Source organism: Pygocentrus nattereri, chromosome 8 (genome assembly GCF_015220715.1).
Source record: "Pygocentrus nattereri isolate fPygNat1 chromosome 8, fPygNat1.pri, whole genome shotgun sequence".
NCBI classification, from domain to species: Eukaryota; Metazoa; Chordata; class Actinopteri; order Characiformes; family Serrasalmidae; genus Pygocentrus; species Pygocentrus nattereri.
This window is the reverse complement of record NC_051218.1, coordinates 21,787,009-21,799,057: the sequence shown is the minus strand read 5'-3', so window position 1 is coordinate 21,799,057 and position 12,049 is coordinate 21,787,009. Positions and strand designations below refer to the sequence as shown.

Sequence of the window (12,049 nt, the reverse complement as noted above, 5' to 3'; positions counted from 1 at the left end):
GCCCAAACATTTGAATATGATGTATCTTTGACTGACATGCGAACTGACCTAGGCTTTGAAACTTATGCTCATAAATGCTCATAACAAGGAGGAACATTTGGTGGCAGTCAGAACTTCAGAATACACTATTAGGTTAGTAATGAGACCGTTTTCACAGGCAGCCATACATTTTTACAACATCTGTCCATAATTTTATGAACAGCTGGCAACCCTGGATGTGACCTGTGTTTAAGGCCCTGTCCACTAGCCTCATCACACACACATGCATGACACACACAGGAGACCCTGCTGCCCGCTGTAATGTTATAACCAAGCAAGGATCTGATGAGTTAGCCCCCCCCCCCCCCCCCCAACCCCCCCATAGCTGACAGATTCTCACTATGCAAAAATGGCACTATGTTGTAACTTCCCCAACAACTTAATCTAAGACCCTTCCCTCTGACCGTCCACAACCGGATTTTTCCTATGAGTCACACTCTGACCTGCATGGGTACCCACCACTGAAATTACTAGTCATGTGACCCCGTCAGTTGTTATACTGTATGTTTTGTTTTAATCAAGTGTGGCTTGTGTTGACAAAGATGTAAAAGAGAAGCATAGATGATGTGAAGTTGCTTATGATGTACATCTTGAGGTTAGCTCAGATTCTCTGCTTGTATTAGTGCATGAATGCATGTTTGGATTTGTCTAATAATGATATTGATCACAATGTATTCTGGTAAGGTTTGATAATCAATTTGCATTGTAGTATGTGATAATGGTTCACCAAAATGTGATCTCAAAAACAGAAAATGTTATGAAGTAATGTTTATACCTTAGAAATCACTCTGAAATAAATTAAATATACATTAAAACGTTTTTTTTTATTTTAAGAATATAGGGTGTTGATTCATGTCCACTACATGAATCAACAGAACGGTTCCAGTTCTAGTTCATTTATTTTCCACTTCAGAAAGCTGGAATCATAATACCCATGATTATGTTAGTATTTCTTTAGGTCTAAAAGATGATTTAGTTGTCTTTTTGGAAATTTTATGCCACTTGGCTAATTAGCTACCTTTCATGCTAGTTAGCTTAACCCAATGGCTGATATAATGTAGTCTGTCTGTGCAGAAATATCTGTGTCCTAGATATTTCAATGAAAAAATAAAGGGCCTAGGCAACATGGATCCCTGGGAACATGTAAATGACCCCAAATAATTTGCTATTAGTCGTTGGCTTTAGCAGCAGGTGTTGACAAAGATAGATGTCGAACAAAAACCATAAGGCTGGAATCTTCAGTAGTGGACCAATGTCCAGTGATAAAAGCATAGATCTGATTTCTGGTTTCCAGTACTTTGTGGAGTGGAAAAACATCAGTAGAGGTCACATTTCAACAGTTCACAAAAGATTGCATTTGCTAGAATGATGTGTTTAAGGATTTCTGAGTTCTGTGTTCTTTCTGGGTCTGTTTTAGCGAATGTCTGTATTGTGCATTTCTGTGCGTATTAGTGATATTTGAGCAAACAAGTGTGGATTTGTCCATCTGTGTCCTGCCCAGTCTGTGGATGAGTGCTTTATTAAGCCAAGTGTATTTAAGTGAATGAGTGTGTCTGTGTGAGCGTTTGAGTGTTAGTCTGCGTTTTTTTTTTCTTTGTTGTTGTGTTTTTTGAATGTCTAGTACGTAGAGTATCTGTGTGTATCGTCTTCAGTGCCTTTCTCTGACGTGCCTTTGTCTCCTCCTGTAGGACAAGACAAGCGCTCTGAGCCTCAGTAACGTGGCCGGTGTTTTCTACATCCTGATTGGCGGTCTGGGTCTGGCCATGCTGGTGGCGCTGGTGGAGTTCTGCTATAAGTCCAGGACTGAGTCTCGCAGGATGAAGGTGGCTGTGCCTCCTCAGGCCTTTCAATGCACAGCTTTAGAGAGCAGTTACACAGAGCTGCAGAGTTACAGCCTGTACAGTGGCCACACAGTTAAGATATGAAGCACTCTGGGGTAGGAGCTATGAGACCGGACCTTTAGTCCCCATCCCATCCTAACCTGACCCATCCAACTGCAATCACCTAAACCAAGCTTACGCTGGACCCACACACTGACCCGTTGCTCTTTTTAATTCCTTTTGCCAGTGGTTCTTTCCGTCTTCTTTCTTCTTTTCTTCTTCTTTCTCCGTCTTTTTTTCTCCACTTCCTCTCTCTCTCTAGTCTTGTTCCCTCTGTCTCCATTTCTTCTCTCTCTCAGGGCCAGATATACAAACGTAGAAAGGGACAGCAAAAAAATGCGTGTTGGCGATAAGCATTTGCAGTGCGTCTGAAATTAACATCGTTTACTAACGCTGTAGCTAATCATGCAAACTGCAAATAAGACCCATTACACTAAAGATGCCATATAATGTACATAAAGTTTATAACCAATGAAAAAAAGTGTAGAATTGTATGTCTAATCCAAAAACCAGGAACATTTACTTTTAAGGCTGTATTAATTGTACTATGCATATTATGCTCAGGTGAAACCATTCACCCATTCCAGTACTCATTTTGACATGCCCTCATCAACTTAGCCTCATCTTTTCCCTATGGGGGAATCCCCAATGCAACCTTAAGGGCCGTTCCTGTACTTGCATATGTCAATTATCTTGACTAAATTGTCCAACACATTTCCCTATTTGAACCCCCAAAAATGGTGGAAAAACTTTATCAAAACTATAACAAAAAAACATACTTCAAAATACTTCAAAATTCAGAACTACAACATTAAGTTTGCTATGTTTCAACTGGGATTTATGTATCCCTGTTATACTTGCTGATTGCTGATATAATTTCATTACCTTACTCTGCTAACTTGCTGGTTAGCAAGCTAAGGTCTACACAGCCAGCAACAGCAAAAAAAAAGGAAATACACCACCGTTTTAAACCTCATAGCCAGCCAAGCATTTATTCACTAATGTTATGTACATGATATTCAAACGTCACAGCAAAAGTTATGCATATACACCATTTGCAGGGCAAGTAGGGCTCTGTACGCTGATGAATTTTGATATTCAAGTACCTGCAAGAGTTATCCAGCAGGTACTTTGGCCAAAGTTAATGTACGACTGTAGCTGGAGGCTTTCTCTTTTGGCTGATAGGGTTGGAAGGATAGGTGTTAAGAGGCTAAAAAAAGTCAGCAGTGCAAAATTTCAGCAGCAAGCAGAGGAGTATATTTAAAAATGTTATGGTATTCATAAAAAACCCAGGGAAATCTGTAGCTTTCGCTTTGGATTTGTAACGCTAACAGAGGCTGCGTCTTGAGATGTGAGCTACAACTACAGCTGAGTGGATGCAGATAGGGAGTCTTACACAAGGTTTTTCTCCTCAGTAAACAAGGTGCTAACATATTAGATGAACATATTTTCACTGTTTCTGGACTGAGATATCATCTGAGTTCTGAAATAGTCTTACTCTGTTGACTAATAGTCTTTCAGCACCTCTTCAAGGCATGTACCTGCTACTGCTGCCACCATAACCATCAACATACTTTTGAGACACTACGGCTAAATTATGCCTGTTTTAAAGGGGTGGAGAAGATGGCATTTGAAACTTGCTCTAGTTTGTTACCCCAACTTTACATATATACAAAATACACATATTTCTGTTGCATTTCTAATATGCTAAAATCCAGTATTCACTGAAGACCATCAGTGAAAATGCTTCTGTTTTATATTCTTCTTTAATTTAATACAAAGTTTTTACAAATGACATTATCAGCATAACAATCTGAGTGAACTGTAGAATCCTTGAAATTTGAACATAAATTCCAGAATTTCTCAGTGTTTAATGACCGCGTACATTCAAGCTGGCATGGACTCCAATCACTAATGGTGATGAAAGGCTCTGAGGAATAGATCAAATCCACCTGATGTTCTCTAAACATGGGCTTGGAGTCTGGCCATGCTGGTGGCGCTGGTGGAGTTCTGCTATAAGTCCAGGATTGAGTCTTGCAGGATGAAGGTGGCTGTGCCTCCTCAGGCCTTTCAATGCACAGCTTTAGAGGGCAGTTACACAGAGCTGCAGAGTTACAGCCTGTACAGTGGCCACACAGTTAAGCTTGTTACCCCAACTTTACATCTATTCAAAATACACATATTTCTGTTGCATTTCTAATATGCTAATATCCAGTATTCACTGAAAACCATCAGTGAAAATGCTTGTTTTATATTCTTCTTTAATTTAATACAAAGTTTTTGTTACAAATGATATTATCAGCATAACAATCTGAGTGAACTGTAGAATCCTTGAGGTTTGACCATAAATTCCAGAATTTCTCAGTGTAATGACTGCATGCGTTCGAGCTGGCGTGGACTCGTGGACTAGTGGTGATGAAAGGCTCTGAGAATTAGATCAAATTCACCTGATGTTCTCCTAACACGGGTTTCAGTGAAAAGAGAAAGACTTAAAATACAAAATCTGATCTGTCAATTGCCTTACATGGTTAATTTCACAAAGATTTGTTTAAATTTGCATAGTGATTTAGAAATAGCGCATAATTTAAATTATTTCTTTTTTTACTTATCATAACTTCTCTTTGTTTTGAATGTTTCTAAATTCTGAAACAGTGTGCTGTTTATTTGCAGAATTAAATGAAAACAATCCTAGATTTTCAAAGTCTATTTGTCGATGTCGTCACTGATGCCAGTTCATACGTGTTTGGATCGATGTCTCAGAGGGCTCAAATGCAGTACAGCAAATAAAATGCATAGTTCTTATTGTTTTAGCACAGACACCCAGTGTTGCCAGTAGGATTCTGATACCATCATATATCTATAATTCACCCGTGTTTGCCTGATCCTCCCATGTTTTATTCATTCCTCTCTTGATTATATGAAGGAGGGAAAGACATTTTGTTTTCAAGGTTTGTTTTTAGGCTCGCCAGTTTTGTATATGACATGCATGCTTGTTCGAGCGCAATACATCCTGTTTGCACATGCAACCTGACACAAAGGCTTAGTACATCTGGCCCTCAGTTCTCATGCTCCCTCACACACTTTCTCTGTCTCTCTTCTCCTTCCCCCACACTCACTCTATGCCTCTCTTTCCATCTCTCTCTTTCTGTGTCTGTGTCTGCTCTTATTCTGTTTACCTCTGTTTTTTTTCTCCTCCTGTACTCTGGCTGCCCTGCAGAGCTTTGGTTATGCACATTAGCCTCTGTCAGAGCCACAAGTCCCCACAGACACCGCACGTCCATGTTTTCCGCCACCACTGCAAAAATAGTCTGTCTGTCTAGACTGACGATTATGCAAAAAGAAACAGGTCGTCTGCTTCCCCGTAACGTGCCACTCGAAAACATGCTAAATGTGGCATCCACTCTGAAAATCATGCTAAACGCACCTTCTGCTTTTTCACTAATTTGTCAGGATCTAAACTATAATTACTTGAGACCTGATTTAAGCTCTGTTTACTTTAATTGAGCTTAATCTACAGATGAGTGCGGAAGCATCTTGTAACAAATCAAATGCCTCCATCCTCTTGGCAGCTCGTCGTGTGAACATCCCAAAACACTGCTTTCACCTGCAGATCCCTCTGTGCTTTCTCGTGATCAATATCTCTATGACAGGCAATTACCCAAAGCAGCGCTCTTAACAGAGTTAGACAGGAATTATACACTGGTGTAACACCATAATAGAACAGATTTAAGTGGATTTGCTTTGTTAATTCAATTGACAAGAGTTACATTTCACAGCTGTCCGTTTTTCATATTAGTAAAGTGAGACTGCTCCTCTCCGGGCGAGCTAATTAGTCTACATCAGGCGTATAACTTAATCCTCCCAGCACATTGGAGTGTAGTGAAGATTGAAGATATGCAAGTCAAATGCACGCATCGTTAGCTGGCTTCAAGTCCACTAGCTTTGATTGTAATAGACTGATGCATGGCTAATTTAAGCAATAAAAGAGTTCAGTTTCTCACAAAGCCCCTGGGGCCTCGCACCACTGTAGCAAACTGAGGAAATGCTTCACACTTTTCAACAGCTGTTCAACCCCCTGACCAGTGCTGTTGTGTGGTGTCAGATTGGTTGTGAGTGTACAATGGAGTCAGGTATAAAGGAGGACTTCTAATATGATCTCCAAAACAAGTTCACATCACATATACAGTACATTCATGGACTCCCTCATTAGGTACACTTATATATAGTTTTAATTTTGCATTTTTTTTATTTGTTAGTATTCTGATGAACTCTGTCATTATAGGTATTTGAGATGGGTAGAATAGCATTGCCACAGCAGTAGACCGAGCTCAGCTCAGCTCCAGCTTTATATAAAGACAGCCAAACGCAGAAGGGATACACTTATAAGCTCTCATTCAAGCAATGAAAAAACTAAAGATTTTTTTTCTCCATAATTTCGTTTTAGTAGGTTTTGCAGTTTTTATTTTTGTTACAGTAAACCAACATGTTTTTTCACTGCTTGTTTTTGTTTTAGTAAAGGTTTTAGTTAACTTTAGTATATTACTGCCATAATCAAAAGGTAGTGCTCCAGACAAAACAGCAAAAATATCAATGTCTCCCCAAATTCCAAGTGACAAAATACACTGCATACAAAGAAAACGACTGCACTGAATGCTTAAGTCATATGGCTAGTTTCAGGAAAGCTTAAAGAATGCTGTAAGTATAAAAGAACTGAAGGGAAGACTTTTGACTGAAATACTGAAGGGCAGGAACTGCTCTCATCATCCAAATTAAAGTGCCCAAAAGTCGGTGCTTGTCTTCGAAATGGTAGTTGTAAGCGGTTTAGTTTAATGTAATTAGATTTTATTACAGGGGAGGTGAATTCCAGCTGTTTCTGACTTCCTTTTCAAACAGCTGATTCAGGTTTAGGTTGTGTGCTAGAGCAGGAAAAACATCAGACTATGCTCGACTCAGGCCCTCTGTTCCCCCTGCTTTATTGCAAGTAATTTTTGTCCCATTTTTAGTGGTCCATTCATCATGAAATGTTCACACAATGTAAAAGGTTGCTGGCATTTTCAAAAAGCATAAAAAGAGCTTTTGACACCAGGGAGCATTATGTATGTTCAGCCTGCCAGACGGCTGGTATCATGCAATAAAGGGATAGATATAGCAAAATGAATTGGGAGTTTAAAGCTGCTAGATTTATTGCAAGAGACAGCATTGTTAAAACCTCTCCTCACTGACTACTCAAACATCATGTTCTCCAGCATTTTATGTCAAACATGAACTCTTGCATCACTCTGACCCAACTGCTGGAGATCTACCAAACTGCAGAGTGTAGAGCTAAGCCTAGTTTGCCATACTTGATGCTTCTAATAACCTCAGAAGCTCTTCATTAACTGAATGAGATGTGTTTGGGTTGGACTAGGAAGGTGGACCTCCATGACTATCAGCTTGAATCATCTCTTTATGTCCTTTACTAAAACCAGCATCTTTCAAGCACTTCTGCCCTCGCATCCATTGCTGTGTCCTAACTTTGCCATTGTCTTCATCCCAGCAATCCATTAACGATGCCATGCGCTGCTCCACGCTGACGCGGATGAGTGGCAATGGCAGTGGCGGGGAGAACGGCCGCATCATCGCCCACGACTTCCCCAAAGCCGTGCAGACGTTACCGTGCATGAGCCACACAGCCGCCATGGGCCTGGGCGCCTCAGGCATGTGAGCAGGTCCACTGGTGTCCGAGTATGGAAACCCCACCCCCACCCCTTCCCACCCTGAACATGTCTGCCCACACGTCCGACTGCCCGGCCCCCTCCTCCCGCAGCGGACACACCGTACTGCCAAAACACACTCTCGGGCTGCTCTCGGCAAAAAATGGCCACTCTGAAACTCTTTTCTAATGAAAAATGAAAATATATCAAAAAGAAAGAAAAGAATGCAGGAGAGGAAGACAAATGAGATGCAATATAAGGCTGAGAGGGACGCTTTTTTGACAAACAGCAGCAGTCATTCACACGATGGGGTTCAAAACAAAGCAAAACAAAAAAAAAATCGTGTCTAGTTTTGACACCCATGTTGTGCCAGTACGAGAGACCTGTTTACTTCTGTCTTAAGTGTGCAATATTTTGGTTCATATCAGTGTTCTACAGCTGTCGTCTCTTACCCTGTTTTCTTCATGAAAATGGGGTCGCATAAAAGACATGATTGTTTTGCACAGATTGTTACGTGGCTCATAACAATTAATAGAAAGGAGATATGAGAATAAGCAGCCCATCGTATTCATTGAATAAGCAGCCTATCACACTGATGGCGACAGAGAGCCCAGTACTAGCAGACGACATGGATGGTTTGCCCTCCACCATTAACTTCACATAGCCTAATTAAAAAAAGGAAAGAACATATCAATTTGTCAGTCTGTTGATAGTGTAAATACTCTGATGTAAATCGTAACCTGGGCAAGGGGAAAATTTGATTTGTTGTTGATCAGTAGAGCATAGCATATTGAACTTGTTGATTATCTTGCTGTGATTTTTTTTTTCTTTCACCTCAACAACCTTGCATTGCTGCTACGCCTCATTTAAGGTGCCATACCTCATTTGTGGCAAGATTGACTTGGGAGCGTGTTGTCACACGTTGGAATCTGCAGTTTCATTCGGAGCGCTGTCGGAAGGACATCAGTGAAAATGTCACAAGCTACTGTGTTTAAATGTGTTTTAATGAGCTTGTCACTGTTTATTCACCGTCTGGTTATTCACAGTCTGGTCATACGGAGGAGAAGCCACTGAGGAGCTGAAAGTCATTCTTTTGTTTTTCGTATATAGTATTATCTTGGGTTTGTACTGTGTGCTGAGCCAAAGTCGGGCATCCTTTTGATACCGTATTCTTTTTTACATCAACCATCTGTCTATTGGAAATAAATCAACAGGCTTTTTTCTCAACTGCCTTGCATTCATAATATAACATAGATGCATATGTTTCGTATCCATAACATTGCATAATCAAGTGGCCTGAAAGTACATAGCTGACATTTTCTGAAAAGTGTATTGAAAGTGTATATGGACCAAAATGCTGATGTAGATGTTGGCATACCTTCTCTCCACACACACAGTTTGAAGCTGGATTTGTGCTGAATATTTCATCAATCTACAGCGGGGTTCGTTGCTGACCTTTCAGTGCTCCTGTTTTATAGACCATGGCCGCTAGTTTTCCAGGAACAGATTTTGCCAGTTCCTGAATGTTGATGCACTCACAGAGGAATATCAGCATTTGTAGATTATGTGAGCCCACACCTAGGCATAATTAGGGATTGGAAAACCCTGTGAGAAAGCTACAGCCTCAGTCAGGCCTCGGTACTGTGTTTAAATAACAGAGAGAGCCCCAAGACAGACTGTGCTTTATTTCACCCCACACAGCGTGTGAAAAAAAGTGTTTTGTATTTCTCTCGCGCTTTGTTTTTGGTTTCTTTCACGTCTGTTTTCTGAAGGCACAGCACTCTGGGGTCCTCTGTGGCCTTGGGTCAGAGCATCTTTTATAAACTGATACAGATTTGTAAAACACGAGAGAGACGTTTCAACATTTGTAATAATAAGGATTTTTGAAAGCTGTGTGAATCGGTGTTTTCCAAACAAACCAGTATGATGAGACGATGCTTCTTTAACGTAAGGGACGTTGTTTTTTGTAGAGGTTACGAGATTCCGGGAGACCTAGTGAGGATACCTTGTGTTTCTGGTCAAGTGTTAGGCTATTTTTTGTTGTTGTTTTGTTTTTAAGATACTTAAATGCACATGTAATCCTGTGTGCTCATTCATACTTCACAATCTTGTTGTTTGTTTTTGTTTCTTGTTTACTTGTTTGTTTTTGTTTTCTATTGATCATAACAGAGAGGTACAGTTGCATAAAAAATGGAACGGATGGAAAGTACATTCAATCAATAATGAGTACAAATAAAACTTTTCTAACTAAAGCCAATACAGTTTTTAGCAGTGCTTCTTTGATTGATAGATAGATAGATAGATAGATAGATAGATAGATAGATAGATAGATAGATAGATAGATAGATAGATAGATAGATAGATAGAGCTACAAAGGTGACTGCACTGAAGTCATATGTCTAGTTTCTGCGTAGCTTAAACAATGATGTAAGGAAAAAGATCCTACAAATCTCTGGAAGTTAACGGGGGGTTGGGCGGGTGGAATAGTGGAATACCATTCTTCCAAAAGATATTCCCTCAATAGAGGTTTTGACGGTAGAGGTGGAGAAAACAGTGACTGCAAAGGCCATAGTATATGATTTATATCATTTTCATACTCATCAAATCATTCAGTGACCCCTTGTGCCATCTGGATGGGAGCACTATCATGCTGGAAGAGACCACTCCCATCATGGTAGACGTGTTTCATCATAAGACAAAGGTGGTTAGTCAGAATAATGCTGAGTCGCATTGACTAACCACCTTTGTCTTATGATGAAACACGCGAGGGACAATTGGACCCAAACCATGCCAGCCAATCCAGCATAACAACCTCTCACTATTTTGGTCAAGCATTCTGGCATATACTGTTCTCTTCATGTACAGCACACATGCACTCTCCCCCTTGTGGAGAACATTTTGAAGGACCAGTGCCTGTTTTTACACCACTAAACTCTCAAACGTGCATTTGTCTTTGTAATGAGGGGTTCATGCATGGCATCTTGATTAAAGTATTCCTCTCTGTGTAGTTGTGGACGGACTGTTCTTGCTTACACAGTCTGATCATGACCAGCTTCTTCACCTGAGGAACAATTGCTCTTCTGTTTTTCCTTATGTATCACACTAGTGCATGAGCATCACGTCACTGAATATGCACTTTCTAACCCAATTTCCAACCCTGTGTGTTGATGACTTTTCTGTAGCTCTCAATTCTGAAGTCACTTTATTTACTGTTCTTATTGAAACACTAGCCAGTTGATTAATTTTTGTGAATGAAGCTCCTGCCACCTATGTGCCAAAAATGTCACTTCTTCTTCTTGCAGTTTTGATCCAAAAAGTGTAGAGGTCATCTACACCTGCTCAGCATTTTTATACATGCAAGTATATTAATTACTTAATTGTATCAGGCAGTATCATAGTTTTTCCTTTACTTTGTCAGCTGTTTGTAGATCTATAGACTGATTAATCGATAGATAGCCAAAAGAGAAATGAAAAATGTGCCTCAGCTCATGTCCTTTAGGCATGTGGGAAAGTCTTGATTAAGATGCCCAGAGGTCCCTGTTTGGCAAATGTTAACAAAAAGCAATTGCGAAAAGCAGGTGCTCATCCACTCACTGTGGATGTTTGGGAGGATGCCATGCTCTGTATTTCAAATGTAATTAGCAGATGAAGAGAGGGACAAAGGTCTCCGCAGTCACACTGATACAGTACTAGACACAGAGTAAACAGGATGCAGGTGCACGCCATCGAGTACATGACGGTGCTTCAACTTGGCAGGACCGGTATGATAATAAATCATTCAATTCCTCTTCTTTCATTTGAGTAGATGTAATTAAAGTAACAGAGCAGGCTTCACAATTAGGTTTCCTTTAATCTGTAATACTTGGGGGTCAGACATGTTTACATGGCTGGATATAACAGTGAGGTCTGTTTATTCTCAAATCACAGTCAGAACAGGCAGGTTAGTCCAGCTCACAGACTGTCAAGGTTAATGTTAAAGCAATGAGCATAAAGCCAGAACCACTTTGAAAACAGAAAACAAAGGTAAAAGGTATCATACAATAGTCTAGATACACATAAGAAATAGCCTGAATAGAAATAGTTATTATTACCCACTGCTGCAAATGCATTCAAGCCTTATTTAAGGCACACAGACTGGGGTGACCTCACAAATAAAGTGAAGCATGATGACAGTAAGGGGGCAGAGCCAGAAGAAGCAGATTATAGAAAGCATTGGAAGGTTGCACAGGAGGGTTTGTGGTACTGGGCCTCTGGAATACAGGTATGAACATTTTTGTATTCTTCCTATCCTTAAATTTCTCATATTTTTTCCCTCATGAGGTGGGCTCGCATGAGTGGGCCACAGCATATTCATATTCATCAAAAGTGTAACTTAACAGTCATTAAGGAGCTGCATAAAGTCATTTGACTTATTGGTCATTTTTACTTATCTATTGT

The 12,049-nt window shown here is 40.2% G+C and overlaps 1 protein-coding gene across 5 annotated transcripts in view; it reads left to right on the top strand.

Annotated features, from left to right (window-relative positions):
* The window catches only part of gria1a (glutamate receptor, ionotropic, AMPA 1a), a 127,513-nt gene extending 117,644 nt beyond the window's left edge, over positions 1–9,869 (top strand). For 2 of the 5 annotated variants that reach the window (XM_017698359.2, XM_017698358.2), the window contains exons 15-16: positions 1,728–1,862; positions 7,456–9,869. In XM_017698359.2, coding sequence (XP_017553848.1) covers positions 1,728–1,862; positions 7,456–7,623 — 303 coding nt within the window. In that variant the 3' untranslated portion in view covers positions 7,624–9,869. The other 3 variants (XM_037540744.1, XM_017698361.2, XR_005130606.1) reach the window with 2 other exon arrangements.
* The last annotated feature ends 2,180 nt before the right edge of the window (positions 9,870–12,049 follow it).